General features: G+C 36.4%; 1 protein-coding gene across 2 annotated transcripts; it reads right to left on the minus strand.

The window, feature by feature from the left end:
- Window positions 1-3,413: 3,413 nt before the first annotated feature.
- Window positions 3,414-12,438, minus strand: LOC144974078 (solute carrier family 22 member 6-B-like). 2 transcript variants are annotated; one of them, XM_078916968.1, is made up of 3 exons: window positions 12,299-12,438; window positions 9,314-9,553; window positions 3,414-6,849 (listed from the first exon to the last, which is right to left on the minus strand). In XM_078916968.1, the coding sequence occupies exons 2-3, from the start codon at window positions 9,540-9,542 to the stop codon at window positions 6,233-6,235; spliced, it is 846 nt and encodes a 281-aa protein (XP_078773094.1). In that variant the 5' UTR covers window positions 9,543-9,553; window positions 12,299-12,438; the 3' UTR covers window positions 3,414-6,232. The 2 variants fall into 2 exon arrangements, with proteins under 2 accessions (XP_078773094.1, XP_078773095.1); XM_078916969.1 differs by lacking the exon at window positions 12,299-12,438 and having other exon boundaries at window positions 9,314-9,672.
- Between the last annotated feature and the right edge of the window lie 2,717 nt (window positions 12,439-15,155).

Genomic DNA, 15,155 nt, shown 5'->3' on the forward strand with positions numbered 1-15,155 from the left:
TTTATTTCGAATTCGACTCTTGGGCCCGTTTTCATGAACGCGGACTGGCGCTAGTATCTGACTAGTCAAGGACATGAAAAAATCGGATTTTATGTGAGCTTACGAAGTAAATCCCAGACCAAAGCCACGGCACCTTCGGACTAAGTTTGGCCAATTTTTAGTCATTTGCTGAGGCTGGATTTCAAGCTTAGTCTGAGACTAGTTATTAGGCTACATGATAACGTCGACTAGATAGCAGCTATTTTTAGATTGTGAGAGCTTCGATTCCGACGGAAAATACGTCAATTACGAATGACTGAGGCAAAAAGTGGCCGGTTGCTATTAATTGACACTGGCTTTAAAAAAAAACTATTAGATGAGTGCAGTTAATCGAAAGTACACATTTTTTTGTGATTTAAAACTATTTTTATAAACCTTAATCTAATCAACTCGCTAGTTGCGATGAACGGAGATTTGAAATCAAAGGTTTTACGTCAAAGAACTACAAAAATAAAAATAATAAAATGATTAGAAAGTATAGTGGACACAAAAGTTATTTTGTTGGCATTGTAACTGACTAAAATATTGACATTCATCAAAAGACACTTTTTGTTTTGTTTGTTTATTGCTATTTTTTTGTTTGTTTCTTTTTTTTCGGTTCAATTTGTTTGAGTTTCAATGATACTATAATTCGCCTAAATATAGAATTGACAGTCGACCATGGACACCATTGCAGTCTATCAGTCGACAGTCAATATCACGTGATTTGATTCATCATGGCAAAAGTAAGTTCAAATATGAAACGGAACGGAATATTATCTATACCGGGTGTTGAAAGTTTGAAGGCTGGTATCTTACCTGTCGTCGTGTAATAGACAGCGTGATATTACCAGTACAAAATAGCCGAAATAGTCACTACATGGGGCTCCAAGCAAATTGACTGAATGCATTATCTACCAAATTCAGTCCCTTGATTTGTGGACAAAGAATAATCACAAAGACCCATCCACACGGGACAGGTATCTCTGTATTGAGGCTTGTTGTTTCTATGAATTGTGTGATGTGGTTTTTTTTTTTTTTTTTTTGTTGTTTTTTTTTTTTTGAGTGGTTAACTCATACAGACCATTGAGCCCCAAGAAATAGTGTTTCATGTGTACTGTGTTCTTACTAGTATTCACTCTGTTGAACACGACCAAGGGACATAATCTGTGATAACCGCATTCACCGAAGAGCAACACATATTAGGTAGAATGGGACATGACAACTGTCTGCTACTGCATTTTTTTTGCTTGACGGAGACGAGTTATTCATTTCACATGAGTTTGGTGAGAGAATGTGAGTAATGAGCCTTCTCCAAAGACTCAAAGCGTAGCTTCGTTAACTTACAGCCCGACACTGACCAAAAAATTATGTCAAAAGAGAAGTCTTTGGTCACAAAAGAAAACAAATCGTGAGTTGTATTCAAGAGGTCAACTAACAAAGTCACTTGCTCCCTTGAGCACTACTCTCAACAACTCACTAGACGGTGCAAACACTTAGAAAAACACGTCAAACTAGTACTTGTGTATTCTAGTGTCAGGCTATAGATAGAACGAAGTTGACGTTATTCAGGCCTTTGTTATTGCTTTTTGCCATCAGCGTTTATGAGTAATTCTCACTTAACTGCATTAACATGACTATAAACCTTCAAGGTTACACATAGTTTTGTGTGTTGTCCGTTATACTTCTTAGCCAAGCGCATACTATCTATAAGTTAATGATGGCTACTCAAAAGCCTCCAGAGCGGGAATCGGAGCAGTGACTTGCAGCCGAGAACTACACAAGACCACAAAAGTAGATTTTTATTATACATACGCTTGTGTGTAAGTTATTATTATTATTATTATTATTATTATTATTATTATTATTATTATTATTATTATTATTATTATTATTATTATTATTATTATTATTTTGTACACAGTGTAAGTATTTTATATTTACTGAGACATTTATAATCAATTGAATTCAGAAAGGAATTAAAACTTACCCTCGTCATGGCAATTATGATCATGGAAGAAAACTTTAGAAAACTTTTGAAAACATTCCGTGCGGTATGTGTTACGTAAGAGTGGAACCAGACACATTGCATACAACTTCACACAACACTCAACCAAAAAGAATGTGTGTAGTGAACTGTAGTCAAAAGTGTTATATGTGGGATAAAAAAACCATTGAAGTTACATTGAATTTTAGCCAAAATACAACCCCTCCCCCCGCTTTCCATTTGGTACAGTAGAGTACTTTTGTAGATCCCAAGTCGTCGTGTTCTGAATTAAAAATAAACCTTGATGTTCGTCACGAGAAAACAAAAATCATATCTTTTACAACCGGGATATGAATAGTCATGAAGAATGATAATATATATATACATATATATATATATATATATATATATATATATATATATATATATATGTATATATATATATATATATATATATATATATATTTATATATATATATATATATATATATATATATATATATATATATATATATATATATATATATATATACAGCCGTCCAAAAAAAAAATTAAGACAGCTAGCTAACAAATTATAATGCTTGCTTGACTTTGTTTTTAAAGGTTTTACGGCGATTGTGACACGTTTTAGTCATATCAGCGCCATTAAAATGGAAGAAGATGGGCTATTCAAGTAACTCTAAATTTACAATTGAAAGCACACGAGAAAAAGTAAGACAAAGGGGAATTGATTAAATAAGGAATAGAGGTAGCCATTCCAAGAGCAAACCATCGATGTACAATTTAATTTGAGATCACATGAAAGTCCCATCCAGTCAAAGGACAATCTCCAAAGAGGAATACACTCAAATGTTCACAAAATATTATATTCAAAAACATTAAAAAGTAGTACTTTGTTGAAAGATGACGAACAAGACAGAAACAAATATAATTTCTCAAAAAAAAAAAAACACCATGAAGTTGATAGTTTTTTCCTCTAGTTAGGACTCCGACAGGACAAACCAAGTAGTCTCAGTTCAAGTCACAGACAGAAAGCAACCTGGAAAATGAGAACGTATATATGGGGATAAAAGACACAGCAAGAGTAGCTTCCCTGTCCAGGATGGGAGAGCAAATGACCCCATTCCATCAGATTGATTAATTGTTTCCTTGTAAGGGTTTTACGCTTGCAACACATTTAGGTCATATCAGCGCCAGTAAAAAGGAAGACGATATGATAGAGTGATAATAAAAAGTTCTAGAATTACAATTAAAGCACCCAAGAAAAAGTAAGACAAAGGTTAATTAGTTCAAATAGGGAACAGGTGTATATTCCAAGAGCACACTATCAGTGTACTAAGTTTAAGATCACCTAAATGTCTCATCCTGACCCAAGCACAGGTCCCCATTAAGATGAACACACTCAAATCTTTACAAACCTTTTTATATGTAAAAACAATACAATGCATAACAGAGACATGATTTTCAAGACAAAATTATCATCTCCCAAAACTCTAACTATACATTTTACTGTTTTCCTCCCAGCTAGGGTATCCGGCCACCGCCTGGACAAAACCAAGTAATCTCATTCAAAGACTAAGACAGAAAGCATGTTGGAAAACAGTTATAGGAAGATAGAAGACACAGTAAGTGCCTCCCTTCCCACTATGGGATGTAAGGAGCCCCACCCAGGGAATTGTGTTTCCACTCTGGTATATCCCACATGGTGTCAAGAGAAATTGCCATCGGTTCCGAGTAACTGGTCTGTTACATTCAAAATTCCTCTTGAGGCACACATTGAGAATCAAGGATTAACAATAAAATAGCATATTTAAAATGTGTCTAACATCAATACACGGCATGGAATTAATTAAAAAGAATAAACAATCATCTAATCACACAACAACAACAACAAAAAAGAAAAAGATAGACAGAAAGAAAACTACGACGATCACAAGTAGAGTCTTTATGATATCGTATCACTTTTATTCATCATTGGTATAATTTAGGTACATAGTACCAGCAACCATTTCTCAATTGTGCATTGTGATCCCTATCACCGTTTGTACTCAGTCCATTCAGTTAGCAGATACCCCCGATAGATTTGTCTTACATTGGTTTGTTTGTTAGTTTGTATCGGTTTCATGGCGCTTGCAACACATTTAGGTCATATCAGCGCCAGTAAAAAGGACGAAAATTGGATAGTAAAAACATTCTAGAAGCACAATTAAAAGGACTTGAGGAAAACGTAAGACAAAGGGGAATGGTACAAATAGGAAACAGATGTAGATTCCAAGAGCAGACTATCAGTGTATTTAGTTTGAGATCACCTAAAAGTCTCACCCAGACACCAGCACAAGATCCCACTAAGACGAATACACTCAAATGTTTACAAGTCATATTTTAAATATAAAGAGAAATAACAGTACAAAACAGAGATAAGATTTACAAGGAAAAAAATATCATCTCTCAAAACTCTAACCATACTTTCAACTGTTTCTGTCCCAGTCAAGGACTACGGCCTTAAACCAAAGTCAACCAAGGATAGGGACTGACCGCCAAATGAGAGAAGAAGCATTAGTAGAGGAGTCGAAAGAGGTGGAGAGTGTTTAGCTGCTCTCGTCAGCCGAAAAGGCCTTTGTAGGATTGAACTTCAAACAGCTGTTCGCCTTTTGGAATTTAACAACATTCGCAATAATTTTATAATATTTTGTCGTTTAGGAAAAGAGAAATTGCGGGTAAGGGGGGGGGGGGTTAGAGGGGGAAGTTGTTTGCTTGTGTGGCCGGTTATTTTTAGTTTTGGTTGGTTTATTTAATTATCGATCTATTTTTTTTTTCGTTTATTTATTTTGCAATTCTAAAATAAGATGACTAACATGTCAATCCTCTTGGAGCACAAACATAAAAAATAAAGTATGACAATCAACGGCTAATAGGTGAATGCCTCAGGCCAAACGATTTGCTCATCTCAGGTCCATGTCAATTTATTTTTACTGTGACAATTTGGATGCCATCTTTTTTAAATTGAGGAAATCCATTAAAAGAATATGATAAGGTTTAATTGAAATTTTATACATACTTGATCGTGGAGTTTAGAATCTAAATCTACTGTCGCATGGGTTAACTTCAGCACAGAGGGAAATTTGGCCTCTTAGATTTGGACAAATTAGAGTATACCGTAGATTTGGGGCAATTGACTTATTTGATAATAAATTGAGTCTTTCAAAAAGAAGGAAACACCAGATAGGAAAATAATGCTAAAAATAGTTCAGCCTCAACGAGGCAAATATTTCCATTGTGACACATTCATCGCATTTGACAGTATTCTAACATAGTTTTTATTATTCCAAACTTCAAGCAAATTTACGTCCGAAGCGTCTTAATATCAATCTAATAATACTCGTCACCGTGTCACGACACGAGACTAACATTCAATAGTAGAAGCCAGTTGTTTGCCTTTAGTCTCGGATAGCGTTGACAATAGAAGTATGGCAATAATCAAAATACAAACTAAGCCCGTGCCTGGTGCCCACGGTGCCAAGGAATGTAGTGGAAGTAGATAGGCAGCAAGCATCCCTCCGGCGCCCGCTCCGGTTATACAGAAACCTGCACCGGATGATCGGAGAGTAGTTGGAAACAATTCTGGGATATAAAGACACAAAACTGTATAACTGTTACCAACTGAAAGTCTGCCTATCAGGTAAAATGCAGTGGATGTGTAGGCGATGTGCTGCGTGTGTGTGGAAAGGGCACAATCAAGCAATATGGATATTATTATAAGGCAGACAGCCGCCATGGACATGAAAAATATAACAACAAATCGTCTTCCTTTATATCTGAGCAGAGGGATAATTAAAAGAAATGCGGGGAAACCTAGAATTGCCATAAGAGCAGTGTTGGCATAAAGATTTCCTGCAAGCGTTGATGCACTAAAATAAAGTCCATAAAAGCTGAGATTATTCGTAAAAAATAAGTACCAGCCAATGCATGCAGATAGGCGAAGATTTTTGTTTCGAAAGATATCCAAAATATTGTAGTTCATAGCAGCTTTGTCAGTGGCATGTCTTTTGTTTCCTTGACTGCATAATCTTTCCCATGTACCTTTGATCTGGTCAAACTCTAACCTGTTTAGGTGACAAGCCTTTTTCAGGTTTTTTGTAGCTTGTATATAATTACCCTTACTGTATAACCACGAACTAGATTCATTCACGAAACACATAAAAAACAAAGGACACAAACAACAAATAGCTAAGCATATTTGTATCTCCAGTCTCCATCACGGAAGATATACCCTATACCTGAAAGAATCAGAGAAAAAATGGCAGACACAAATCCATGAAAGATACTAAAGATTCCACGATGTTTTGATACCAGCAGCTCCGAGCCGAGCACAAATGTTGTCGAATTTATTCCAAAACCAAAAAAGCCAGTAAAAAATCGGAGAAAGATCATAACATAAATATTTGGAGCAAAAGCTGAACACAAAAGTGACATTGAACATAGCGCACCAGCAATCATTAAGGCTTTCTTTCTACCATACTTGTCAGAAAATGTGGATGCCAAAAGAATTCCAGTAACTCCACCCAACGCCAACGAAGACTGAGCCATCTGACCTATGCCCTTTGAGTCACAGACCAAATCCCATTCTGTGATGATAGACACGTGTTTACCTCCTCTGTAATCGTATCCCTCTCTACAGCCAATTGTCTCCAAGTGTTTGATTTGTCCTGATGAGTTTGATGTGATTTGGACTTGACAATCCTCGTATGAACTTTGGAATGAGGTTGACTCGTTGGTGACACGGAATATCTCTTGAGACAATGTAGTTTCGTTCATTGAAGAACACGAAAACTCGGGCTCCATTCCTATTCGAAGAGAAAATACATAATTGTGATGCTCTATCTGTTTATCTATTTATCTATCTATCTATCTATCTATCTATCTATCTATCTATCTATCTATCTATCTATCTATCTATCTATATAGAATTGTGTTTGATACAAATATGGTACGAAAAGTGCTCGACATGCAGTAATGGAGCGAATTATTATTATTTAAAATATTTACCACAATGTTTGAGACAGTCTACATTAATGTTTCAGGCTTAATTTTCCATCGTCAGGACTGAGTTGTTTTGTTGACTGTTGTTGTTTCTTGAAGTGGTTCCGGTTTAAAGTTGCTTAACAAGAATTTACGCCGATGGGGACACCTTCCGTAGATCTCACTTTTCATGTTGAGTGTGGCTTCATGAGGTTGTTTGATTATAGTATATTTTTCTTCCAGGCATAAGCTACATTGTTTTGATGTTGGTGTTATCCTGTTGCTTTAGATAAAATTTTCCATGAAATGTTGTGGTCTATTTTGTTGTCTTTTAATTTCCAAATATGTTCGCTGAGTTTTGTGGATGTTTTTTTGTTAGCGTTTCTAAATGTTGAGGTGTGGAGGTTGTATCTTGTTTTGAAATTATTTTCTGTTAGTCCTACATATTTTTCTTGCTTGTTTTATTGAGGACCATAGATATGCTTCGACGAGCATAAATTTGCAGATTTGATAAGGGAACGCAATTACTGGCTAGTTTTAAATTTAACACTGTTGTAATGGACAATAATTCTCTCTGGTTTGAGACTAGTTTCATCACAATAAGGTTCCTATATCATGCCTGGGAATATGTACACATTGATAAGATTCCTTCAAAAACAACAACAAAAATCTCTTTTTCCCAGTCATTTTTACTTTAAAACCTTATGATATATTTATTCATTTATGTATTTTTTTTTCTATTTGCGTCTAACAAATCCCAAGACCATAACATTTTAAAGTGGTAGGTAAAAAATAAGTAAATAAATATGAATAAATCAATTCTTTCAAAAAATAGGACTGGGGGTTAAATTTTCCATTTACCTCGTGTTCAACTTTTGAAAAAGTACTACCAAAGCAAAAAGTTATAACCCCTTTTTTTACAGATTGATATACGAATATCTTGCAATTATCTTTTAAATCAAGGTTAATTCTATGACCCTTTGACTCAAATAAATATTTAGAAAATCTGCTATGGCATAAAGATCGGTCGTTAGTTTGACATTGAGAATCGCCATCTGGCCACCCTATTGCCAGAATCATTTACGCGCACCTACATACTTTATTACCGATTCTGAACGTTAATATCCCAAAAGTTTCGTCTCGATCTAGGTTAATTTACACAACACTGTGGTATAGAAATTAAGATAGATGAGTGCCTGTTCGTAATAGCCTTTATTCTCCCGTAAATATTGTGGATTCTCCACTAGAAGAATATTTAAATAAATAAACAAATTAGTAAAACAGTAAACAAAAAGAAAAAGTAAATGTTTAAATAATTCAACAATTTAGGATAAAACATGTTCATGATTTTTACAAACAAACAAGACCACATGTTTTCTGAACGATCTTTCTATTTGTATCACATGCTACAAGGTTAATAGGATTCATTAGTCTGATGTCACATCCGTCCAGCAACGAGCAGCTTGTATCTAAACGAAGAAAATCGGTACTTTTTATTCTTTATGACTGTTTCACATGCCATGGGATCAGAATATATAAAAGTCAAAACCTGATCAGATTTATAATGTTTTACTCCTCTGGATACACTATTATCCCCGCTGCAGAAGTATTTCATAAGGGCGTCCGCCATTGTTCCGATAGTTTAGAACCTGTTACTATTTTACTATGCGTCATTACGAAGGAAGTGACGTCACGACAGTTGAACCGTATTTATATTAGGCAAGGGATTACAAACATTACCAATAAAATCACAACAACTAATGTTATATGTATTGTCCAGTTTTGACATTTGTTACGTTAGAGACACTATGATGAAGTGAATGAGTAGATTCGCACTGATTGGACTTATCTAAGGGTTGACATTTCATGGGTGACCAACAGACAATTTGCTTCATTCATAAAATAAAAGATATTGGATTTCTAGTAGAAATATAAATTAATCATTGAAAAGATACTCCTGCTATGACTATTAATTTTTCCTTCTTCTTGTTCTTGTCCTTGTTGTTATTGTTGTTGTTCTTCTTCTTCTTCTCCTTCTTGTTCTTATTTTTCTTCTTCTTCTTCTTCTTATTATTATTATTATTATTATTATTATTATTACTACTACTACTACTACTACTACTACCACTACTACTACTACTACTACTACTACTACTACTACTACTACTACTACTACTATACTATTATTATTATTATTATTATTATTATCATCATCATCATCATCATCATCTTTTATTGATTTAAAAAAAAAAGGAAATATTATTATTAAAAACAATAAAGAATTCTCACCTATGAAGACATAACTCATTATGATAATGACGACTATAAAAACATTCAAACTTATGAGGACACACTGTACAATCTGATATCGGCCAGGCGGACCCATTTCTGCGATGACATCCTCAAAGTTGTGAGGCTGGAGTCTTCGTCCAGCGTTATCCTCCATGTTTGTGTCTTCATCCTGACCAATCACGTTTTTCTCTGCCTGGAATTGATTACAAATGTCCTTCTCTCCCATTGTGTATCCGTCTAGAATAATAAACAGTGGATTTTAAAAGATAATAATGTGTGACCCATCAGGATCACCAAACGAAACAGAGAAGAAAAAAGTTATTGTTAGTCATAATATTATAGTTTACTTGAACGTGACCGTTGAGCTACTTTTGGGGCATGTATGGAGGAAGCCAGCGGTGGGTGGAAACTGCAAAATTACCTAACTTGACATGTGTTTTTTTCTTTCTTTTTTCTTTTTGTTGTTGTTGTTTTGTTTTTGTTTTGTTTTTTTGTTTTTTTTGCGGGGGGGGGGGGGGGGGGGAGGAATGAGACACTTTCTTTTACAATAGTTAGTAATGCCCAGGATCTGTGGGACTGATTATTTCATGCAATAGGCATATCACAACTAACATTGGCAATGACAGCAAGCCATCCACCCCACTCGATCACAAGTTACCGTGGCAAGTAAATACCACGGATCTTCTCTCTCTCTCTCTCTCTCTCTCTCTCTCTCTCTCTCTCTCTCTCTCTCTCTCTCTCTCTCTCTCTCTCTCTCTCACACACACATACACACACACACACTCTCACACATACATACAGATGCAGACAATACACACACTCGCAACCGCTGCTATTATAAAGGAATTACCTTAAATTGAGTTAGTTGTACAAAATTCACAATTACAATGAGATCATACCGGCATACGTGCGTGAAAACGGTGCCTCACTTCATAGTCGATTTTCTCAAAACTTGGTTTTTACACTCTCCCTACTTCAAACGGACATAGTTGGGCAATGAATAATCCGAATTTTATAAATTTGGTATCAAATTTTAAAGCATAAAATAAGCTATGATTGGGTACCGAAAACCCAAAATTGAAAAATCCGACTTAATATCGTTTCGAGGCGAGGGTCATGCCGATCTAGTTCTGAACGAATGGAAAAAAGTTGACAAATTTGTTTGGCAAGTCTCTTTGATTGGCTGTAGGTGGTAATGAAGTGCATCTTTCACGTCCAAGTAGATCATTGCAGATATAATTGTTTGAAAGATTTAGAAGTTTCGAATTTTGAAAGAAAATACGAACGTGGTCTTTGCCTTTTTTATTGTTGTATTCCAGGCACGAATGTGTTCTTGTATAATTCACGATGCATCTTAAGACCTGATGTTTTCAGCAGTCTTTCTGCTCTCCGACACTTCGTTTTAGCTTCTTTAATGTCCTACGTATACCACGGAGCATACTTGCAGTTGGTGACGGTCCTTGCATAGAATGGCGCATGTTTGTCAAGCGTTTCGATTAGACAACTAGATTCACTGGTCTGGAGAAATCATTGAATTTTGAGTGCGTACTGTTTCTAAATCGCCCCTGAAATTGTCCAAATTAATCCCTTTGATGTTTTGTTTGATGTGGTGGTGGTTTCTTGGCATGGTTTTGAAGCGTCAAGATTGAAAGAAATGAGGGAGTGGTCCGAAAGGGGGAGATAATCGACGATGGCGTTGGTTTTATGGAACTCTGAATTTTCCACAATTACCCAATCTAAAATATGACCAGCAACCAGGGTTGGCGCTGTTACGATCTGGCACATGTTGTTCTCCGATAATGGCTCATGCAATTTAGCGATTTCTGTGAAGTTGTCGAAGTGAAAATTAAAGTAGCCGAGTATAATTGAATGGCCACGACGCGTGTGTTGTAATGTTAACGTCTCGTTGATGTATTTCCTAACATCGGGTACTTTTATTTTCTTTTTCTTTTTTGCTGGCGGTCGGTAGATGCAGTTGATGTTGTATCTTGCATTCTGGAGGGATAGTCCTAATCAATGGCCTCCATTGTTTTGCAGAGTATTTCGAAGATTTCCACATGTTTAGATAATTTTGTGTTATAAAATACACCAATGCCACCCCCTCGCTGTCTTTCCTTGGATACGATCTAAATTGGTACCCAGGGGGTGTCATTGCCTTCGCAACTGGGTCGTCTCCAGACTGTGAGAGCCAAATCTCTACAATAAATAATATGTCAAAGCTCTTCTCAGTTAATAAATCATTTAGTTCTTCCGTTTTATCATGACAGGACTGTACATTTAAAAGACCAGTAACAATGTTATTGTTGTCGGTCGTGATACTTTTTGTGGTTGGCACAATTACAAGTGTTGGTGGTGGACTGGGGTTGTCAGTACGAGTTGTCACCATTGGTATGTTGTGTTGTTTCCATTTGCCTCCCCGTATTGTAATAAACCGGTTCAGTTGCGTTAAAAATCACAGCTGGAATGTGACGTTGTTTACGCTTACCGCCTCGGGGCCTGTTGTAAATATCAGATGTTGAATAAAAGTGTTGGTGGTAAAATAAAAATAAGGTGAACAATGTTTGTAAGAGACTGGGTAAAAATCTTTTTAAACTTACAGTTTCCATGATAAAATATAGAATTATATAGCAGTCCTTTCTTAATGATTGATAAAAATTATACAATAAGAAATAGTACGTTTTAACGAGCACAACGGAGTAAAAATGATCTGGTATCAATGTATAGCAACCACAACAAAAAATAAAAATAATATACCAGAGCACAGAACGACACGTCTTGCCTGTTAGGCGTGTTTACAATAATATTATATCGTTCTAAAAACCTTTAAATGCTCTGTGTAACTTTTATGCATAGATACAATTTATCAATTACATAAGCAGCATTCAATGCTAATTATTGACAACATTGAGTATTACATAAATATAGAATATTATATAAATAAGTGTCATCTTCACTATTCGTAGTATAATTAACTCTATTTACGTTCATTTGGCTTGTCCAATTTTGTAGTTTTGAGTTTCAAGTAATTGATATACAAAATACAATGATATCCACTGCCATATTATATTATTCATCAAAATCAAATAATATTATGTTGGTACGTTCTTTATACACAGCATTATAATAAAGATCACAAACATACCATCATACATTCTGTATTTGTATACCACAACCTTTAATCTATGAACTCTAACACGATGACTGTACTTAAAACCACTTAATACTATTATGATAACACGATGGAGAAAGAAGGGTCCTTCATTACCATTATATATACAGGTGAATCACCTTATCAAGTCGTATTAAAAATCGGGGGTGATTTAGATGACTTACAGCCTAAAAATAAACAAGACCTTTGTTAAGTTTATTTCTAATTGTGTAGAAAGACCAAGACTTTTTTTTTAACTTAACGTCTTTCGACTCCTGCCATGAAAATGATCGCGGACTAGCGCTTAGCCTCCTTTAGTCAAGGACTTGAAAAAAAATCGGATTTGGAGTCAGCTGACCAAGCAAGTCCCAGACTAAAATCACGGTACCTTCGGACATTTGCTGAGGCCGGACTTCAAGCTTATTCTGAGACTAGAAAACGTTCATGAAATCCGATTTTTTAAGTCACTTGCTCCGCTTAGGCTTAAGATTAGCAAGTCAATTACTTGACTAGTAAATAACTAAATCTAGTCAGTCTCGTCAGCATCGTTTCTCCTCTGTGTGCGATCCCTACAACTATCACGGATTTCTACCGCAGATCTTGGCGATTAACACCTTATGTAATTTAGTATCGTAATAAAGCTTTTATCTTAAATTTAAATAGCGATATAACAGTTTTGATCATAATAAACACCAATTTAATTTTTAGAAATTAATGCATCCTGACTTAATACCCCTGCGAGGCGGTAGGTCACAAATATTGACGTCTTTGTTAAAACCAACAACTTTGGCATGAGTAATAGACAAAGAGACATGTTCAGGGACGCTAGCTACTGTCTTATAAACAACAGGTGGCCAAATTGGATCACCGCCTTGACGTTGGCGGGGTTGTTTGAGGCATATCATGGGGTTAAGGCGTAATTCCGGTTGACCTTCACAAGACCATCTTGGACGTCGAGCTGGTACGCGGGCGCCATGAACCACCCGCCACGATACTATAAAAAGGCTGAATGGCGATCCAACCCGGCGCCCGAATGGCTCCGGCCATCCCGGGCTCCACACTACAATTTGTAATTATCACGACCAACTCTCAATTTAAATGGCAAAGCATCCGGCCGCCGAGCCAATAGCTGCCGCGTTCGTGTCGTCGGGGTCGCCGGCACGCACGACAATTCAGCGAGCGTCCCAACTCAACTTTATGTGGAAAATGCGACCAGACGCCTATTTTGTCCCTCAATATCTAGAGCTAGAATATGGTAAAAATTGATATTTCATCAAAGCTACTGGACGCCCACAGCGTTTCATTCTCCTATTCTTCTTCTTCTAGGTTCCATGCCTGGTCCAGGCTTCGGATACTGCATGAATTATCTCTCTCCATTCCTCCCTGTCTCTTGCCTTTTCAAACAGCTCTTGGATTGTTAGGCTGGTGAAGCCCTTCAGTTGGTCTATGAGTGTTTTTCTTTGTCTCCCCCGGGCGCGTTTACCAGGTATTTTTCCACAACTTGCCAGGTATTCATTCTTATCTTTCCTTACTATGTGTCCGAAAAAGGATAGTTGTCGATCCACTATTAAGGGCATTAGTTTCCTTTGTTGGTATGTTTGTTTTAGCACTTCTTCGTTCGTTTTGTGTGCAGTATACGATATTCTCTGCATCCTTCTCAAGCACCACATTTCAAAAGCTTCAATGTTCTTTTGTGTTTCTGCATTTGTAGTCCAGCTTTCGCATCCGTATAACAAGATTGGCCACACGTAGCACTTCAAGACTCGGAATCTAATCCCGAACGACATCTGTTTGTTTTTCAAAATGTTTCCCAGGTCCATGAAGGCCTGTTTGGCTTGAGTTATTCTTGCTCGTATGTCTCGGTTACATCTTCCATCTGTTGTCACTATTGAACCTAGGTATTTAAAACTTTCTACGTTGGTAAGTTGCTCGCCGTGAATCGTTATATTGCAGGTGTTGTAGTTTTCGGGGTTTTTCTGTATTACCATGCATTCCGTTTTGGTGATATTCACTTCCATTCCCTTGGCTTCACTATCTACTACCACTTTGTCAACAATCTTTTGAAGTTGGATTTCTGATGTTGCAATGAGTACCGTATCGTCTGCGTATCTTATATTATTTATGTTGTGACCTCCCACTTTTATTCCCTCCATATTATTTATGCCCCTCATGATTGTTTCTTGGTATAGATTAAACAGATCTGGTGAGGCAACACACCCTTGACGGACTCCTTTCTTAATAGGAATGGAATTTCCTGTAGAGTTTCCGATTTTGATAGATGCCTGCTGGGTGTAGTATAATGTTTGCATGAGTCTGAGGTCTTTCTCATCAGCGCCAATGGAGTGCAGTTGTTTTAGTATTTCTTCGTGGCGTACTCTATCAAAAGCTTTTTTGTAGTCAACAAAACAGAGGTATAGTGGGGTCTGAACCTGTATAGCTCTTTCACTTAAAACACGGAGGAGGTATATTGCGTTCCTTGTCCCTCTGTCAGGTTGGAATCCATATTGTTCTTCTGCGATTTCGGGGTTAATCTTATTCCTTAGCCTGTTGATAATTATACGCAACAGTATTTTGTTGATGTGGCTTATTAAACTTATAGTTCTAAAATTTTCGCATCTGACTGCACCTGCTTTCTTTGGTATTGCTATGAAAATAGAGTTACAGAGATCTTCTGGAATTTTCCCAGTATTG

This window comes from Berghia stephanieae, chromosome 5, assembly GCF_034508935.2.
Source record: "Berghia stephanieae isolate SIO BIC M18660-M18661 chromosome 5, UCSD_Bste_1.3, whole genome shotgun sequence".
NCBI lineage: Eukaryota > Metazoa > Mollusca > Gastropoda > Nudibranchia > Aeolidiidae > Berghia > Berghia stephanieae.

Bases quoted from the DNA above. Each gene is read 5' to 3' on its own strand.
- LOC144974078 (XM_078916968.1), bottom strand. From the start codon at position 9,542: ATGGGAGAGAAGGACATTTGTAATCAATTCCAGGCAGAGAAAAACGTG. The intron at 6,850-9,313 runs GTGAGAATTCTT...CTCTTCGAATAG, and splicing joins AATGAGTTATGTCTTCATAG to GAATGGAGCCCGAGTTTTCG.